The following is a 20,036-nucleotide window of genomic DNA, read 5'->3' as shown; positions in this document are numbered from 1 at the left end:
AAAAAACAAAAAACACTTTTGATTTGTATTTCCCTCCACCCCTTCATCCTCCACCTCCACAATTGTTACTCACCACATTCGCTTCCTGGGTGGAAGACAATGTTCTTTGTTGGAGGCGGTCACCCCCAGAGCCAGCTGCATCACAGTAATATATTTCTGGTAATTCACCATGGTACCGTCCACCGCTACGGAAAATCCCAGGCAAAGAAAAGCGCAGGTGATCATATATGAGTCTGTCTTATTATTCCCTGGCATCCGCCGCCTCGGCTGCGTCTCCTGGGCTCCGCAGCGGTAGCATCAGCATCATCAGCAGCAGCACATCGCCATTTGCAGAGCCGAAGGACTGACAGCAAAAACACCCCCCAAGGAGCTCAAAGCAAGGTGTCGTGCCGCGGCGACCCATGTCTGCAATGACACTCGCACCGAAACGCACCGCCCCTCCATCCGAGCGATGGCCAGTTTCTTCTTTCCGCCTTTTCCCCTTAATGTGTCAACGTGCGCCGCCGCGTCCTCTCTCTCTCTCTCTCTCCTCCTAACACGCTCCGGACATGATCGGCTTCCTCCTGCCTCCTCCTCCTCCCTCCTCTCCTGCTTCGCCAACACTCGCTTAAAAAACGCTGCAGCGTCCAACCGTGCGTATGTATGTGCGTGCGTGTGTGTGTGTGTGTGTGAGGTGGGGAGGGAGGGGGAGGGAGGGGAGAGGTATTCATTTTGGAAATGCTTAGTAGTAGTAGTAGCCAGGGGCGTAGCCATCGTTTCCGAAACGGGGGGGGGGTGTATTATTGTTGAGGAGTAAGTTATAAGAGAATGATCATCCTGTCACATTCATGTACTTCTCTCCACAGAACTCTCCAAGACTAGAAATAAAACATTCACTGGCATGGAAAGCACATTGGATGTGAGTGCATATTTATTCATTTATTCATTTATTCATTTATTTATTTATTTATTTGTTTGTTTGTTTTCTGGGAGAGGGGGGGGTTTAGCATCCATTTACAATATACATCTGCCATGTCATGGGTTCTATGGTTTGATGCCCCTTCCAAAATGATACCCTGGGGTCTCCCCCTCCCATCAGGTAGATCGCTGGGGTGTAGTGTAAGTGACTCAGTAATCTGCATGGATACTGTTGAGAATATACGCCTGTGTGTATTTTTCATTTTTTTTTATATTGTCTGTCTACATGTCTTGCTGCACCTTTTGTGTTCAAGTCTCTCAACCACATTTGATGGCTTTCATTAGCTAATTTGCAGGTCATTGATTTTATGTTCACAGTCTGTTTTTTTTCCCCTTTATGGTTCACTGCTTCTCGCAAGGTCAACCACAAACACTCAAGTGGGTAGTTTTGCCTTTACATTGTTCCTTCTTGGGCGCATTGGCTGATAATTTGAATTGGTTGTCATTTTTTTTCCACCTATCCTGATCCCCTGTTTGATGATTTCATGTTTTATCCTTGGGGTTTTCCATGCCAACATTTCACCGCACACTGTAAAACATTTACTCATGTATTATTTAAAAAGTCACATGTGAATAATTTCACTGTGATCATGTGCTATTCATGCTAGCCTGACAGTGTGCAACAGATCAATGTCTTCAATAATTCATTTTGAACACAACCTCAGATTACCTTTGTTGCCCCACCGCGACCTTTTGCCAAACCACTTGTCAATTAACCGCAATTGGCTCATTTTTCAATCAATAGCGTGATTCACTGGTGCTGTTCCGGACATGAGAGTAAGTCGATCGGTCTAGACTGTTGCTGTGGGAGGAACGTGCCGTCTCCTCACCTGAACTTCTGACTCACAAAAATAATTGAGAAAAAAAGTCTCTGGAGGATGAAACGAGGCACGACGGCTATTATATTAAGCCGCGCGTCATAATATTATGTCATTCTCTATGCGTTGGATATGAATAACCCAGAATTGGCTTGATCCCTTTTGGATCCGGCGTTGGCTTAACTATTCTATCAAATCAAAGTTACTTTGCATATCAGTGCATAATTACCAAAATTAATATGACCCTTCTATGTGTCAAAAGTAAAATAAGGCATTTGCCACATGGTCTGTTTAATAGCATGGTCTCCCGCTAATAAAGTCACCCTCCATCACCTAACCACTGATGAGAATGCCAGTCAGATGATTATCAAGAATAATGAGACGTTACAGATCCTCATTAGCAGACACGCTAATGAATATAACAAGCCAAAAAGTGAGATTACTCACAAGTTTTGTTGTTTTGAGGTGATCGAATGAAATTTCTACACGTTACGGAAATGAAATTACTATCGACAGGCAAATGTCAATGGTTGGGAAAATAACAATCAACATGACGCACTCCAATTCATAATACTAGAGATTATGTCATAGTAATCCCATTTGGTATTAGTAATGCTTTATAGCGACATTGCTTTTACAGTTGATTCTAAAAAGCGACCTCTCAATTATTTGACAGCAGTTGTGCTGCAGTCCGAAGCCCACCGCATAATTCTGCAGCAGCCCATCTCACACTCTGCATCCATACTGTAATGACTCGGCCCGGCCAATCATTACCCTTCCTCTTCTTACGCTGTCTACCACAAGTTCGCTGGCACTCACAAAACATTAAAGTGCTCCTTTTCCTCAGCCAGTAAATAGGCCAGCCGGGGCTGCCCTTCTTTCTCATGTCCTTCTACTGCCTCGTCCACTTTATTGCATGCAGCAACATCCGACGCTTAGTTTGTGGGACTCGCCGGCTGTTCCCAGAGGAGGTAAACCTGGCCCGGAGCCCTGAGAACCTCCATTGCTGTAACCCTGTGATTTATGACTTTTCCAACAAACAAAAGAGGAAGTTCACAGAAAAAAGTCCTCTTCACATTAAAAGCACTGCACCAAGTGGATGAAATATACACGCGCGTGCACGCAGTCACACCTCGGTGCTGTCGCAGTGCTTTCGCTCTCTCGGTATGTACCTTGAGGTGAGTCATCAACCTCGCGGGTTCACTTCATTTCTCCTGGGCTCCGCCTCCCCCAACCTGCCAGAGGCTCATTTTGTCCACTTATGGATGAAGAAGTGACATCATCACCGCTGCCTCGCATATACAGTACATATAAGGCCTCGGGGGCTGAGCTCACACACACGCACACGCGCACACAAAGTGTTCTGGAGAAAATGATTTATTCCGTGGTCACTAGAGAATGCATTAGGGGCAGCGAAAGGGCCCTCGTCCACCAGATGGCGCTGTTTTTTCTTTATTACTAAGATTTACAGTAAAGTACCCTCACACCTCCAAGGTTGTGGTCCAGTTTTGCACACAAAAAAAAATTGTACAGTTAATAGCATTTGGTGTCATTCCACTAATGACCACTAGATGGCGACAAGTTATTTCATTTGAAACGCTGTAAATTTGCTGTAAATAGGAAGTATATCAGCACAGCTTTGTTTTTTTGTTGAAAAATATTGAAAAAATGCTCTTTGTCTTTTGTGTATGAAGATAATGTGGCACGATCAATTTGGACCCCAAAAAAAATCAAGTCAAGCAATTCTACTGGTATTGTTCATTTTATATCAAATCTGCCTGTGGTATTAAAAAAGGCTTTCCTCCCTTCTGTTGAGTTTAATCATTTATTTGAAGTGCACTTAAATCAGCAGATTAATTTCTGTTCAAACGAGATGACTGTTCTCTGCACCTCAGCAAATTAAAAAAAAAAAAAAAAAAAAAAAAGTTTACTAAAGCAATATTTCAGCTGACGGCACTTAACTGGATTCAGTCAATTTCACATCTGTTCCTGCGGTGCTCTTTTCAAGGGGAGGTACAGTAGCTACTATCCAGGCACCTTTTGTGCACTTTCAGCCCAGAGAATGTGATCAGCTGCTGGCACGCTCTCTCTGATTCAGCACCACAGAAACAAAACCAACTCACATCCTCTCGAACAGGCCCAGCTGACAATCTCCTCCTCGCCTTGCTTTTGTGCAAAGCGAGGTCATCGACAAAGCAAAAGCTACGACGCGCATCGAGGAAGACTTGTTCTTAACAAGCATGGCCGCCGCCTTGCCTGACTCTGCCACAGAAGGGACACGCTGGCATCAAACCATCAAGCCTTAAGGCGCTTTGTGTCCTACTTCTCCTTAGATTGAATAAACAAACGATTATGCCATTTTTCAGTTTCAATATACGCTTACTCGACTGACTTCTGACTCTCCCGCACTGACACTTACAAAGCAAAACCAGGTTAAAAAAAAAAAAAATTAAATCATATTCTACCTTTTCCAGCTGTTGGAACCTGTCCAAAGAAAATCATCATAAAGTGTGAGTTTAAAAATAATTTGAAGAGGACTTACATCGCCTTGCAAGTGGTCTGCATGTTGTTGGAACGGCTCTGTGACCATTCTGTGCTGCAATGTGTGTGTGGCTGTCATCTTGTCATGTGTGTATGTGTGTGTGTGTGTGTGTGTGTGTGTGTGTGTGTGTGCGCCCAGGGTCACACCACTGGGCCTGCAGTCTCAATGCTGACTTAGCAGTCACACATTAAAGAGGCCTTCTTAACGGTCTGGAGAACACATCGGTTCGTCTGTCCCGTCACTTTAAGCTCATCGCCACCTCACACACACATCCACGCAGTATCCACGCAGCCTCCCCCCCCCTCCCCCTCCTGTGGTACTCTCCAGGGAGGTGGGGGGGGGGGGGTCCACACTCATGCAGAATTACACCATCACTCAGCTGTGACGCACTCGCAAGGCTCGAGTGTGGACGTGCTGATTACGCAATCTTACCTGGAGTCAAACACAGGGCCAGTGTACATGGGAGTCGAGCGCAGAGGTTCCTCTCCAGAAGTGTTTGGGAGCACTGGGAGCCCCCCTTTCTTTCCCCCTCCTGGAGCGCCATCTGTTGGAGCAGATTGAGCCATCGTTAGATTTCATGAATGTATTTATGCTAGTTAAGACAAACAAGTTCATTTTATTGATGGTGTCACCTATGACTAAAAATGCACAAGCATCCCTTTTATTTTCACGCAAGTGCTCTTCCTCTTTATCGTATCGTTTTATCGTTCATCAGAGTTCCAACATGGGTTGGCAACTCGGGTCCTCGAAAGTTGGTGTACTGGCATGTTTTCTATGTCTTCAAACTGGATTAAAATGGTCAGATGATTAGCAAAGGTTGCTGAACTATCCTGATGCTCATATCGATTAGGAGTCTGATCATTCAATGCTCCAGACAGTGATCGAGCGGCGCAGACTGCAGACAGGTCGGCCATATGCTGTCAGGGGCAAGTTACAAAGTCCGTCGGCTCAGTAATCCCCTCAGTCACTCCCGGTTTAAGAGGCTATTTGCAGTGATGGCTTAAAACAAAAGCAGTTTTTCCCGCTCTCCAGTTTGATATTCATATCATTCGTAGATGAGATGCTTTCTATTCTGTAAATGCAAGGGAAAGAAATCCAGCGTTTTGTTGAAATGACAAATACCCCTGTGATGTCATGAACATACCTTCTCCATCCAAGAGAAAACAGGTGAGCAGGTGAGGACACGTCTCCTCCAAGACTGAGCAGAAAGAACAGAACGCGACAGGTCCTTTGGAAGACAGGCGGTCCAGGAATATCTCAGAACGCTTCTTGTTGGATTCTTGTCCCAGGATTTCCTTGCACTCCCCGAGCGAGAACACTTTATCGTAGACCAGGTAGGGTAGCACGGCGTTGACGTCCAACTCGCTTAGGAGTTTCTGCCTGTGCTGCTTGAGGATCTTAGCGGCCCATCGCTTCTGCTTGGTGCACGGCCTCCTGACGGACTTCTGCTGCTGCTGTTGCTGCTGCTGCCTCTTGTGCTTCCTCACAAACCATTTCTTCGTCCCGCTGCCAAACATCTTCAAGTTGAGCAGGCCCTCCAATACTTCTTCCACAGCTTTGTCAGCGCACTTCCCAAAGGAAGGAAGGTGCATATTTCATGCCAGAGAAGCAACCATACCACCACTGTTTGCAGAAGCACACTTTGTTGTTGTTGTTGTTGTTGTCCGAGGGAGGATGAGACAATCTGGACAGTAACTGACTTCTAGCTGGGTACTTACCAAGACTAAGAAGATTATCAGACTCTTAAATACACCCGCTCAAACGGCTAACTCACAGAGCAGACAAACACAACGTCATTTACTATCCTCAGACTTGTCTTTGTTATTGATGACAACTGATTTCCTCCATCTTAACTGGCCTCCATTTGTTATTTCTTTTTTGCAGCGAGAGAAAATTGAGAAACGACTTTGCTCCGAAATTTATAATTGAAAATGTATGCAATTAATATCAATGTCGTAGTCTGCACCATTTTTGTGTGTGTTTTTAAATGAAAAAAAAATTAACTGACTCATTGGTGTGAATGTTAGTCGTGATTAAAAAAAATTCTCTTCACTCATCGAGCCCGAGTCGGGAGCAAAAATGAGCAGACTGAAGAAGGGCACTTAAAGGGCTGCTTAATGCGTTTTATTGAAAATCTATAGAAAAAGATAATGCGGCATAAAATAGGACGTCCTTGCGGAACACATTTGATGAAGGCAGCTCACTCTTTACCAGGAGAGGGTGCCATTTGATCAATACAGTAGACCTTCAAAGTTTTGGGACAACAAGTCAAGCTTCATTTTTTTTCCCCCCATAATCAATTTCAGAGTCAAACCAGGTCATGTTTTTGGTCACACTTGTACACTCCTGATTGTATTTCAAAGGTAAGGGACGAATAAATTATGTACTCATCATCAACTTGGATAACTGTGTGCACTTGGGAGAAAGTAAAGAAATTAAAAAAAAAAAAAAAGCCTTTTTTTTTTTTTTTTTTTTTTTTTTTTTTAGCTTGAATTCAATGGCTGCTCCTTCTCATGACTTGGCCATCCGAGTCAAGTCTAAATTGACATATGTCAATATTCTCACAACTCAGTGAACTGTAGTAATATTAGTCAGAACGTACAATTTCTTAGTTTGGTTTAGTTTGATAGTAACTTCATCCCCCCCCCCTCAATAGTACCACTGCTAGCTTCTGTAGTCACAAAACAGAAAAATTATTCAGGAGTTATATGGTGTGCAGAATGACAACATTTATGACTTTGGCGAACGGCAAGGGAAATTCATATACTGATTGCCTTTATGACTTAACTGCAGTGGTGGTGGTGGTGGTGGGGGGGGGTTAGCTTGTCTGACAGGAAAAATCTGAGTCAAACTACAACTCCACCCTTTAGCAATGATAATATTCAACTTTGTACAAGGAAGGGAAGAGAGTCATGTTTTGTTTTTTTTTGGGTCAGTTTCCTTTGTCGTTAGCTACCCCTCCTTGATAATTTCTCATTTGTCAAGCATTTTATCAAGTGCTTCCCGTAAAAGGAAAACACACAGTGGAATCTTTTAACACACAGTCAGTCAACTTTCCTTTTCTTACACCACCACCCGAGATAAATAACACTGACAGTTCCTATTCCCACCTATGACAAATATCCATTCGTCATCAAATGAGTCGACATTGGTTTTAAACATTGACCCTGACAAAATCATTCGTGGGCAAGTTTAATATAAAAAGTGCAGTGCATCATAGACCTATACCTTTAAATATTACATGAATATGTTTGAACTTATGTACTAAACTGATTCCTAGTACTGTAGAAACCAATTGATCATTGTACACTGATGTCATATTTCTGAATTAAATTTGATGGCTTCTACCACAAAGCGGCAAAGTGCACAATCTGTCCATTAGTGTCTGGATCAAATTCACCAAAGGTATTTCCATCCCCCTGCGCCACAATTTAGACCTGGTTTTACCTGATCTAAAGTCTACTTTCTGTTTTGCCATATTGTCAGGCGCACATACACAAACACCATAAACTAGATTTGCCTCGGCACAAAAAAAAGTTGTGCCTATTTTTACAACGATCTCTGAAAATAGTGCTTATTCACATAAACTAATATTGAATTAACAAGAGAGCACACTTGTTGTATTAGTAAATTCAAATATATTTAAAAGGCTACAATACATTTCCTGACCTTAAATTGGAGTTACTTCATTTTAAAAATTCTCATAGTGGTGCATGAACAGAGCCTGATCCCTCTTGTTCATGTGTTGACAGGCTTTCTCCACATTCTTGGTCAATCCCGGCGGTCCACAGCTAAACACACCTATCTTGGACACCTGCAAGAAATAACACTGACTCAAAGCTATCCTATTGATTGAATGAACTTGTGCGCTCAAAAAGGATTTACCTCTGGATGAACCTCCTGCAACGAGCTAAAAAACGACACAAAGGGCGGCCGGCCAAAATGGGTGATAGATCGCAGGCCGGTGAACAGGCTGCGGTTCCACACTTTCTGAAAATGACGCTCGCACACGTACTGTTCACACATTAAAAAGAAGAAGAAGAAATACTACCGTCATATCCCACCCAATTATGGATTCCAAATATAATGCCGTCATAAATCATAATGTCAACTTGTACCACACAATAAGCTTAATTGGTAATGTTTTATGCTCATCTCACCAGCATGGTAGTACGCAGGTCAAACTTCTGTGCCACCTGCGTGATATAAGTGTGAACTGACACCAGCTCTAGCGAGTCCATCTCCTCCACCTCCCTGATGATGTCTGACACCCACTCAAACTGACGCTGAGTCCGTGTCACCCAGATGAAGTACACCTGAGAAAGTTACGTTGCCATCGAAAAAAAAAAAAAAGATACATGACGAATGAATGATGAATCCATATTATCATACCTTTTGACACTGAATCTTTGACTTGATGGAGGACTTGAACACCAGATCCTTGAGGATGGAAGCAAATGGCGTGACTCCGATGCCTCCTCCCACCAAAACAGACACCTCGAAGTCCGTCCATTCCTGGTGTCCCTCTCCGAACGGGCCATCCAGATACAGCTGCGGTACACAAGTGGTCATGACTCATATGCTACCAAAAAAACATTCAAGAAGAAAATAATCACTAATCAATGACCTTTGGATAAGCTCCAAGTTCAATCAGACTCTCTTCACTGTAGAGCTCTCTGAGCTGGCTGGTCCAGGGCCCCACAGCTCTGATGTGCAGGCTGAGGGTCTCCTCGTGAGGGGCTGAGGTCAGTGTAAAAGGGTGGTACTCATCTGTGCCTAACATCAGGCATGCAATACGGACCCACTGGCCCGAACGATACACAAAGCCTTGTGGTCGCTTGAACTCCAGATGAGTTACGCCTGCAGGGGGGGTGAAGAGAATAATAATTAGCGCTGCAGTTTAATTGGCGCCTGCTTAGAGCGTCGTGGGGGGCAGAATATGAATTCTTATGTTTCTCTTTTAGTATTGAGGAAAAAGAATGTCACATTAAAAAAAAAAAAAGATCTTATGTAATTTTATGATGCCATTATTATTCCACACGGGGAAGGTTAACAATGAACGATCAATATCAAACTCTTTTCTAACCGATGAAGGAATGCATATTGACTTTGCGTAAGAAAAAGAGCGAAGGTCACCTGAAGGCAGAAGCTCTGCTCTGACGACAGGAATCTCCACCTTCTTCCTGCTCAGGCTGATAAGTTTATCCAGCAGGAAGAGAAGTGCAGGTGGAATGAGGAAGATGTAGAAACGTGGCTCTTGAAGCAGACCAAAACTGCCATGAATGATAGTCTGAATACCAGAATGACAAGAAAGCGAACCAAAATATCAATTAGGGGGGACATTTGGTGTGTTTATCAACTCCAAAAATAAGCACTCACCAAAATATACATGACAATGTAAAGTTTATGAGTGATCCAGAACCCTCGAAAACTGATGCGGCGAAAATGGCGAGTGGCGAAAACGTAAATGAAGGCAAGAGTGAAAAGAAGCAGCACACCGGTGAGCCCTGAGAACAAGCACAGTGGAATGAGAAACACGCGCTGGCTCTGTGACATCTTAGTCTCGCACAACGGGGCTACCTGGAACAGTTTGAAAGAACCACCATGACCACTTGAGAGGAACTTCTGATCTATGATGGGAAAACACAGTCAATTCGAAAGCAGACATACTGTACTTCCTGTGTGGTGTTCAAAAACATTACCCATTGTTAGTCAAAACCTTTGGGAACAAGCAAGCTAAGATGTTGAGGTTACTGATGGAGAAGATGTAGATATTGACCACATGACCCAAGCTGTGAACAACTACAAAAAAAAAATCATAAAATGGCATCAATTACAGCAAATTGGCTCCTCTAAAGTAGTTTGTCAAGTAAAAGGTGAATATTTCAAATGTTTTGAGAATCATGGCAACCTGTGAGAAGGAGGGCAGTGGTGGCCATGGAACGATGAAGGTCGATGGCGGCGTCGAATGGGATGTATCTATTGAGGAAAGTCTCTCTGCATATTGTGATGAGGTTGCGACACACGGTGAGGAGCATGTAGGGAAACAGAAACGAAATGGCAGCCGCTGAGCCCCGGGACACCACAACTCCCACCACTGAAGTCTCGGGCATGCCCGTCGACGTGGCCTGCATGCTGTAGTCTGACGAAGACATTTTCATTGCATCAGAAGACGCAAGCAGAGAATGACAGATTTCTCCTTACAATAACATCTCTCGATCGCCACGCCGGCCGTTATGCCGTAAACCACGATGAAGCAGACGATATGGCAGCGGTAGTTCTCGATGAATCGTTTGAACTGTTGGATCTTCTGGTGGACGGGGCTTCTTATGTAGTAGTCACGCTTGGCGTTTACGTACACTTTGGGAGTATTCAGGTCAAACCTGGATTGAGTCACATGGATTAATACCATCAAAATTGATTTCAATTCGTGTACAGTGGTGCCTTGAGACATTAACATGACCATGAAGACTCAACATAATTGGTACGCTATTTTTCCCCCCCCCCTGCCTTTATTTTAGATGTAATTTCACAGTCGACCACTAGATGGCACACTTTTTGTTTGATACTGTAAATTTGACAGAAGAAGAATGAAAACAAGAAGCATTTCAGTCTAGTTTGTTTCATGAGCGTATTGAACATCAATGACTTTCAATTTGCTAGGAAAATACGGGATTTACTTCATAAACTCAAAAAAACTTTAGGTCCAGTCAACCGTATCTCAAGGCACCACTGTATTATCTTTAGATGGTTATAGGAAATGTGCACACACTTTTTCCGTTTCCGGATATCCAGTCCTTCTGTATTATCACTGCTGAAATTGATAACAAAAATGATGTGATGAGAATGAAATCATAAAATTATAGGTATTGCACAATTGGCTGAAGACTCGTCGCCGTCAACCTACTGTTTTGGAACGAGCTACGTCGTTTTCTGCATTCCTGTCGCTTACCTTCTCACTGGGCTGATGAAAGAAACTCTTTGATCACGATTAAACAATTTATTTCCTTGTTTCTCCACCCCTGCGTTGAAAACACAGATGATTAATGAATCTACAGGAGGTATGAGGATATAAGACGAGCAAAACCTTCTTCAACCTTTAACACTGAGCTGAGCAAACTGAAGCTCATTCTCATGGTCACGAAGAAGGAAATGGAAGTCTTCCCATGTAATGTTCTCTTTGTTGTCAAAGCCGGCGGCCTGCATCATGGCTCTGATGGCGTCGTCCGTCTGACACTTTGATAAAGCGCCGTTGGAGATTTCAATGAATGACCTTTAAATGAATCAAAAAGCCCAAAAAATAAAATACATAAAGAGATTTTGGGGGAAAAATGAAAACAAAACACTAACCTAAGCATCCCGGCAAAGTCTTCTTTTGATAGAAACCCATTTCCACTGACGTCATTCATGGAGAACATCAGCTTGGACTTTTCCTCAGGGGTTCCTGTCCAAATATGGTCAAGGGCATATATTTTCACAAATCAGTACTTCTTATTCTTTTGCATTATTGGCCAATTTGGAGAACTGAAAAATAGCTCGAGAACAAATCTATGAACTCATTGGGACACGTGAAGTGTTTAAAGTGTCTCAAAATGCATTTTTCTGACTTCCTTGCAGCAAGATTGAAATTATTTACCATAACAAGTAAAAACAAGTTCAATACATTGGAGTGATTTGATGATCAAAGTAAAGTGTTACAGTTTTAGCGTCACATCATTTACCATTCATAAAAATGACAATGACATCAAGAAACTCCTGGAAGGAGAGGTAGCCGTTGCCGTCTTTATCAGCCAGCGTGAACATGGAGTTCACAAACAAGGAATCGGGTTTGAGGCCCAAGGCGTCGGCAAATTCGGCAGCTGTCAACTCGCACCGTAGAACTTCTTTGGCTTTCTTGCAGGAAACGCCACTCATGTCCCCGGCATCGCACTTCTCTATTTCTAAAACCTGACCCAGACAGAGAAAGTACACCATATCTTATTTAGCTAGCTATTTAGCAAAGCAGCAATCTACATCTAGCTAGTGAGCTAACCAGATCACTAGGTAGCTAGCTTACCTTGGAGAAAGCGTGTCGGATGAACGTTTCCACAATCTGTGCCCTTTGCTCTCCTGTTAACGCCTCCTTCAGAAGCTCCTTCTCCTTCATCTCCCTCAGTCGAACCTCATGCCTCTCGTCAGAGTACAGACACTCGAGGAATGCCGAACGTTTGCTCTCATCCTCAAAAAACAGCACCTTGTATAGCAAAAGAAAAAAATTGACGCTACAGCGAAGAGATGAACGAGTATTCCGATCCTTTGCCGATTCCAGCGACCGACCAGGTCGTATTCCTTTGGCACTTTGAGCAGAAGCGCTTTCTGATGGCGGTCATAAGAGAGGAGCACATTCAGGCGATGCTGTTTGTTCAGATTCAAGCAGCGGAGAGTAGCTCCAGATCTGTCCCGTATCTGCAGCTTCCTCTCCTCTATGACCTCCACGATGACGGGATGCAGAGGCTTTTTATGGTTCAACCACTCACAGGCTATGAAGGGGAAAAATGGCTGAGACAATTTATCCCGCTAACACCACAGGATATCTGACGAAAGGGTCACCAGATCGGACTTTAATATTCTTACCGGCAAATCCTGAAACGATTGTCGACGTTCTTCCAATAGGGTTCCCTTTTTTTTGGAATTTCCTGAAGCGGGACTTACGGTGATACGCTACCGTACAAGCCACCAAGTAACTCACTGTGAGGGCATTTGGTTGATTATTATGGATGAAGTGTAATAATAGACAAGTGCATGATACTGACCAACAGGAAAGAGGAACAGAATGATAATCCATATCCCAAAGCCAACTTTACTCCCATCAAAGTAATTGAGTTTGGTGGCATTGGTGCAGGGGTAGAGCATTGAGGTATTTAGCTGGGTAGGTTGAGGACAAGGATCACCTAAGGGCCGATAGTGACATCATTCTCATCTATTCAGTCAGTGACTTTAGTTTGGGATTTAAAATGTACCTCTCTTCCAGATGAATACATTCCTTTGTATGTCAGAATCCTCTGCGTTTGTGACCGCAACCAGGACGTCGTGAAAAGTCACGTTACGGATCCTTTGGATGGCGTCTTCTGAGAATAAACTAAGAGAGGAAAAACTTGAATATCGGTCATGACATGTGTGACATCATGTGAGCATGGAGATCGGCACGGAAGGAACTCACCCATTCTGTTTGTTCTCAAACCAGAAGCGATCGCCATTTCTTATGCGTTCAAACTGGTCTAAGATTATAGCAGAAAAAACTGGACCTGGACTACCCATTGACTCGAGCAGTCCTCCAGGGAAAAGCTCTAATTTGGAGATGTCTCCATGATATATTTGTGCAACTTCTCGCAGTAACTGTTAAACACAGACTCATGTTACACACATGCTTGATGCCTATGATGAATTTTTTGTCTACAAAATAAAATGTTACTTCTGGCTTGGTGATGTTGATCTGAGGATTAATTTCTTCAAATGTCTTTACAGGAGGCAGATTCAGAGCTTGCCTGACCTCCGTGTAACCGCGAAGGCCAAAGTCTCGTCCTCTCTGGATGGTCAGCGCGACCAGATCCGAGCGTGTGAACTTAAGTGGTCCGTACATGAAGTCTGTCGAGGTTACATAAAATTGTGTGATTCGATTTGTCCTCGTCATGTGAACTTTTCAAGGTGAATCACCTCTTAGGTCCTCCACAACAATGTGGTCAACTTCTTCTGCAATCTGAGAGGCCATGCCCATAAGGAGGTCATCCACATCGTGGCTTGAGTTCACATTAACCTCCTGTTGACAAAATTACAATTTTGACTCTTAAATTAAAAAACAAAAGGCGTAAGTTGGGACAAAGAACAAATTGTGCGTCAAGTCATACCTTACGTTTCCAAAAACTGTTACAAAGTCGCAATGCTGATGACAAACTGCCATCAGGGTTGAGGACTTTTCGGAAATGGCAGGTTCTGTTTCTGTACAAGGGAAAGCAGCCATTGAACATGCGACTTGTGAACCCCGATGGATGGTTCCATCGTTTACGACAAACGGTGAAGAAATACCTCATGTAAACACCAGGGGGAGCCATCGTGATTCCTAATCTCATAGCGGCAGCCAGAAACTCAGGAGAGATAGCGGGATCAACAAACTTCTGATATCCTGCATTGATAAATAACAATGTACGTAATTCTACAATAAAAGAGACGATTCATCCCAAAATTCAACGTCATGAACGATTCCTACCAGGGTAAGGCGGAAGAGTTTTGCCTCCCAGGTATGATGGCAGCCATTCGTACAGGGCAATATTCTGTTTTTAAGATAAAACAGTTTTGGATTTTATATTATTGTTGTCATAGTTGACAATGTTTTATCTGAACATCACAAGAAAAAACTAAAATTGGTGGAACCTTGTTTTTAAAATCATTGCTTGCGTTAAGAAAGGACCATTACATCGAGATTTTTCGCCTTTACCTGGAATGTGGCCACGACTGTCTTCCTGGCATTTTGAAACAACTCTTCGTCTGACCACTTTGGGTGCTCCTTATGCAATTCAGTGGCTAAATAATTGTGGTAACGAAACCAGATGATCCCTTCTGCTGCTGTGAACACATTCTCGTTGGCCCAAGCATTTCCCAACTCTGGAGACAGAAGATGGAGTTGATGTGATCTTAAAAATAAAGTTCTTACATGAAGTAGGAAAATAGAAAATATACCTTACCATAGAGGCCTTGAGGTTCATGATCACCCGTTGTGGGGTCGGCGGCACTCCATATGAAACTTTGACTGGTCGTCTGTCTCGGCATGTTCCATGTCCCGGTCATGAGCAGCCCATCAGAAAAATTTCTCAGGGAGTCTGACCAGGAAGTAGATGGACCATAGATGGAGCTGCCATCAATCCAGGCGGTGACCAAGTTGATCTACAAAAGTATTTGTTTTAGTAAATACAGAGAACACTGGAATTAATCCAAAAATATAAACGATTATTTTTACCGTCATGATGTCACAGAATATCGATATCAGAACAAAGCTATAGCTGCACCAAATATCACCTAAAAAAATCCATTACTACCTGCGTGCGAGGGTTGCCGGGACTTTGGCCCGTGTCTTTATCCCACGGTCCTCTCTGAAAGGGAAGCAGAACTTCCCCGGTGCTATTTGGGTCAAAAACAGGGTCGCCTTTAGGCACTGGGATGTTCATGAATTCAGGAGGGCACCCAGGAGTCCGTGAGTTCATGATTTCAAACGCAACATGATAACCTGTAAAGTAAATTTTTTGTCAATTAAAATTTACAATCTGTAGAAGTTCAGGGAAACATCTACTTCCTTATGACTCTTGTTTCTTTATTTACATACAAAAGTAAATTTCCCCCCCAAGGATCAAAGTCTCTATCTAAACAGGTAAATAATTAACCCAAAACTTCCTTGATGGTGTAACTTAGGCGAACTATCTAGAAGGATTACAGTTAAAGTATATTTACCAAAAATTAAAGATAAGACAGTGTGGTTTCGCGTAGAGGGCAACCCAGAAGGGCCGACACTGAGAGTGCGGCTCAGGTTTCTTGGATTGGGCAACTCGGACTCGTCCTTTGCTTGGTAGACGCCATCCCGGAAGTCAGCTGGCACCAGCCGCACAAGGTGTGAACCTGCGAGGGGAACAACATTTATGCCAAGTTAGAAAAGTTTTTGATAGATTTAGCAATTTTTAATAGTACCCCCGTAGTAGAAAATTGAGAGCTTTGAAATTTCGAATGGAATTTTTATTGTCGGTCATTTTTTTTTCACTTTATTTTGTTGGATGAGGTAGCCCAGTCAGGAGATGAAATTAGAGCTCCCCCTAGTGTCTATGGAAAAATTTACTAAAGTCGCACATCCTGTCACACTGGAATCGACTGTGGTTGACGTATGCTCGGAAAATCGATTAGTGTCTTTATTGGTATGATCAGCATATTAAAATAGTCTTTACTCACCCACTGCTCCACGTTTGGGATATCCTAAACTGTTGTACCAGCCATCAAAGCGAGGAACTTCCCACGTTATTTCACACCGCGAATCTGTTGGAATGTATCCCAAAAGCCGTTTTACCACCAACGTTATCAACTTTGGGTTCGAACTTCGATTTTGTTCACATGGTCATTTACTCACCGACGATGAGCAGCAAGCCGAACACTGCACAAACACTCCAAACCCGCTTACGCAAATCCATTGATGCAGAGAGGCTCCTAAACTCAGTCTGCAGCCAACAGCCGTGGAGGACTTCTGAAAAGTTCAGGTAAAGGAAAAATAACATTAATTTGATTTCAACTATTGCGGGGATTCCAGCAAACTTTTTTTTTTTTTAATGATGGGAGATTATATGTTGCTATGGCTCTAGGTAAGAATCCAACACTATAAAATATCCACAATTTTGAATTGTTTGAGATTATTCTATTCAATGAACGTTCAATTTACCTCCTTTTAAGATTCTAGATTGTATTAAAAGCTTTGTTATCGCAGCAAAAACATTCTACCGGCTTTTTCCTAAAAGAAAACGTTGCCAATCATTTGTGAGCTCTGCACATATTTTAAATAAATACAGTATTCATAAAGTCGCAGTATTTGTATAAAAATAATGACAGTAGTAGTTGGGAATCACTGCATTGTTTTCATGTATTTATGAAGAAGAGTCATATTTACCTGTGTCTCAGTTGATCTCCAGCGCAGGAGTAGATAAGAGGTGCTCAAGTGTCTTCTGCTTCATCAAAAACATGTGACCAGAAATTCCCAGATGGGCTTGGTCCTTGACTCTAAATCACACCTCTTTCCCACTTTTGTGAAGGCAAAGCATCCTCTTCCTTGTGTATAAAAGAGCCGCATGTTTCCTTATGAGTTACACCCGTTGCTTCCTCTTCCAAGATTCAGGTTTGGACCCAGCAAGCGTTTGATACTTCATCAAAGCGTTGCCCCTCAGCAACAAGTGTGTTCATTTTTGCCCTCAGCCACGAGAAGCCGAAGCCGACATGACTTTCTACGATGACATTTATCCTTTTTACCATATGCGAAGGACGTCTGTCATCTTCAGTGGCCATTTACTCACCGTTATCGTGTGTTTCCTTGTGTCCGCACTTTGTTTACTACTTATTCTGCCAGGGATTCGAGGAAAATCGGTGAGTGCAAGCCTCTCAAATGAGCTTTACAAATCTCCATTTGAACAATTTTCACAGTTTGTCTTTTCCTTTTACAATCAGCGGCTGTTCTGGTTCTTGAGGATCATTTTGAGCTTGTTTATCGGCGCTGTCATCGTGGGTGAGTACGATTTTTTTTTTTTTTCTCCCCACAAGCCTTTTCATAAAGCTCACCTTTTCATTGTTCCCTCCTGGCCTTTCTTTTCCTGCAGCACTTAACTTTACTGACAACTGGGCCGAGGCTCGTATAAGTACAAACGCCACTTACAAGTCTTTCAGCAGTGCGGTGGTTAACGCTGACGTTGGATTACACATTGGCCTGTACGGCATCAATGTTACCCTGAAAGGTGAGTTACAATGTCTTTTAATCCATGAGAGAAAAAATCAGAAATACGTCTCTATTAGAATCTTCTTCCCAGGAATGGGCCTTAGAATGGAGGTTTGTTCTCCTACGCAACTAACGATCGATTACTTTCCTCCATATAGTCGATTAAGGAGACCTTAGCCGAATACAAATGAACCCTGAAGGAATCTTGTTGAGTTCATTAAGAATATTGAGTCATTAACATAGGATGAATTAGGTTCAGTTCCATTAGAGATTGCATTGGAAGACTGTCTGGAAGAAGGATGCTGAAGAAATTACTTGAGTATAATAATGCTTACTAATACATCACAGCAAGTCATAGCAGTCCCCAGATAAGCGCACATAAGCCAGGGATTGTCAACCGGTGGTCCGCGGCCATCTAGTGGTCCGTGTTGGTATTGCAGGCGGTCCGCGAAATGGAAAATAATTGTAACATTTTTTTAAATAAAATGGATGTATTATTTAGTCTTGATTTATTTTTCAACTAGTTTTGTGAATGATGTCGCTGAGATTCTTAAAATAGACATACAGAAATAATAATAGCCTCTTTCGGTACAAAGTAAAATAATATTCTGCCAAAGCAGTGATCCCCGAGTTGCTTCTTGGTTATAAAGGTGGTCCCTTGGACAAAACCAATTGTGAAGAACTAAAATATAAATTATTGATTCCCCTTGATTGCTCTACAGGCAATCCCGTCGTTCAGCTGAACGAAACCATCGACTACAATGAGATGTTCACCTGGCGTGAAACGATCGAGGACGATTATAAGGAAGCGTTAGAGAAAGGACTCCCGAACCCCATCCTATACATCGCCGAGAAATTCACTCTCAACAGCCCCTGCGGGCTCATCTTTCACTACAGAAACTCTGGGCGATATGCGTCCGCAACACTCTGGTATGTAAAATAGTCTTGGGGTCTTCTAACGTTTGAATGTTGGAGAAATGAACTGAGTGATCCCATCAGGGTGGCCTTTTGCTGCTGGATGCTGGCCAACATCCTCTTCTCCATGCCGGTTATTTTATACGCCGGCTATATGATGTTGGCTACGGCTGCCTTCATCTTCATCTCCATGGCTGCCTTCGCCACCATCACGCAGGCGCCCAGCTGTGTTTTCTCCATCGGAACCGCCACGTTTAAAGCGGGATACAGCTTTTCATTCTGGTTCGCTCTGGCAACCGGTGAGTCATTGAGAGATTTCATCACTTATTATTTGAATTTGATGAAACTGAAATCTTTCATAGGTGTGCTGTGCGCCGTTATTGGGGTTCTGGTGGTGGTAATGAACTGGATTGTACCTGAGAAGATGAGGGAGGCTTTCAGCGTGGGTGTTGACAGTTTTGAAGATGAGGACATTTCTTACGGCGCCACATATGTGAATTCAGCTATCCTTGATGATGTCACAGTATCACCACCCACAATCACCGAGGTCGTAGTGGTCAGTATAATCACTTTATATATTGATCATTTGGTTATATCACTTCTACTTGGCATTTGAAAATGAATCAGAATTGCTCATGCGGTCCACTAACAAGCTGCAACGGGAAAAACGACGACCTCTAGTGTTCTTATTAGGTAAAACAGTTTTGAGGCGCCTCGTATCTTAACGCACCACAAACAATAAATGGGACACGATTGTCAAAGAAGAATCAGGTTATCAGATATTGTGGATATATTCCTATGAAGAAAATAAAGCACTGATTTGTCTTTTTCTGTTTTTATTTTCCAGGAACGTCTATGAGTCCCCGTCGACGAGATTCGCGATCAATACTTGAAAATCGACGGGATGCGTTACTGAGAGAGAATGTTGGATGTCACTCGTTTCTGTATCAAATGTTCCTATGTTTGTTCTTAGTGATTTAAACGTACTGTACTTGTAAATATAATTTTATTTTGGAGGGATCCATGCACTGTAGTGTTAATAAACACAGAATTATTTTTTTTTTTTAGTCTAGTATTGGCCTTTATTATTGTTTTCACTGGCCACAAAAAGACTAAAAATATGTAGATCCTGTAGGATTGCAGCAAATATATTGTTAGTGAAATATAGTATGCTATATTGCTTGTCATAACATTATATATAATGTAATAAGGTGTGGTAAAATTAAACGTTTTATAACATATCTACTTGTGTGTGTGTTTTTTTTTTTTTTTAAATGATACCTTGAAAAAAAATGAAGGCAAACAAGAATGAAGC

At 42.6% G+C, this 20,036-nt stretch overlaps 2 protein-coding genes across 4 annotated transcripts; one reads left to right on the top strand and one right to left on the bottom strand.

Annotated features, from left to right (window-relative positions):
* Nucleotides 1–6,431: 6,431 nt before the first annotated feature.
* duox (dual oxidase) lies at nucleotides 6,432–16,557 on the bottom strand. The gene is made up of 33 exons (XM_085914916.1): nucleotides 16,460–16,557; nucleotides 16,285–16,368; nucleotides 15,796–15,960; nucleotides 15,387–15,574; nucleotides 15,036–15,234; nucleotides 14,789–14,955; nucleotides 14,561–14,624; nucleotides 14,380–14,476; nucleotides 14,202–14,292; nucleotides 14,011–14,113; nucleotides 13,769–13,941; nucleotides 13,517–13,692; nucleotides 13,317–13,435; nucleotides 13,110–13,247; nucleotides 12,931–13,044; nucleotides 12,634–12,836; nucleotides 12,374–12,550; nucleotides 12,039–12,264; nucleotides 11,668–11,761; nucleotides 11,415–11,590; nucleotides 11,270–11,339; nucleotides 11,090–11,131; nucleotides 10,522–10,700; nucleotides 10,229–10,459; nucleotides 10,020–10,119; nucleotides 9,898–9,947; nucleotides 9,697–9,824; nucleotides 9,454–9,607; nucleotides 8,945–9,177; nucleotides 8,710–8,868; nucleotides 8,478–8,633; nucleotides 8,203–8,331; nucleotides 6,432–8,131 (listed from the first exon to the last, which is right to left on the bottom strand). Exons 1-33 carry the CDS (start codon nucleotides 16,518–16,520, stop codon nucleotides 8,009–8,011), a joined length of 4,569 nt encoding a protein of 1,522 aa, XP_085771042.1. The 5' UTR covers nucleotides 16,521–16,557; the 3' UTR covers nucleotides 6,432–8,008.
* duoxa (dual oxidase maturation factor) lies at nucleotides 15,744–19,943 on the top strand. Of its 3 annotated transcripts, XM_085914917.1 has the most exons (9): nucleotides 15,744–16,586; nucleotides 17,133–17,215; nucleotides 17,293–17,460; nucleotides 17,542–17,599; nucleotides 17,691–17,825; nucleotides 18,529–18,736; nucleotides 18,806–19,020; nucleotides 19,084–19,277; nucleotides 19,569–19,943. In XM_085914917.1, exons 3-9 carry the CDS (start codon nucleotides 17,314–17,316, stop codon nucleotides 19,578–19,580), a joined length of 969 nt encoding a protein of 322 aa, XP_085771043.1. In that variant the 5' UTR covers nucleotides 15,744–16,586; nucleotides 17,133–17,215; nucleotides 17,293–17,313; the 3' UTR covers nucleotides 19,581–19,943. The 3 variants fall into 3 exon arrangements, with proteins under 3 accessions (XP_085771043.1, XP_085771044.1, XP_085771046.1); XM_085914918.1 differs by lacking the exon at nucleotides 17,133–17,215; XM_085914920.1 differs by lacking the exons at nucleotides 15,744–16,586; nucleotides 17,133–17,215 and having other exon boundaries at nucleotides 17,270–17,460.
* The last annotated feature ends 93 nt before the right edge of the window (nucleotides 19,944–20,036 follow it).

The sequence above is a fragment of the Syngnathus leptorhynchus genome, chromosome 6 (assembly GCF_054491065.1).
Source record: "Syngnathus leptorhynchus isolate UIUO chromosome 6, UIUO_Slep, whole genome shotgun sequence".
NCBI classification, from domain to species: Eukaryota; Metazoa; Chordata; class Actinopteri; order Syngnathiformes; family Syngnathidae; genus Syngnathus; species Syngnathus leptorhynchus.
The sequence above is the reverse complement of the archived record's forward strand: the minus strand, read 5'-3'. Positions and strand labels throughout refer to the sequence as shown.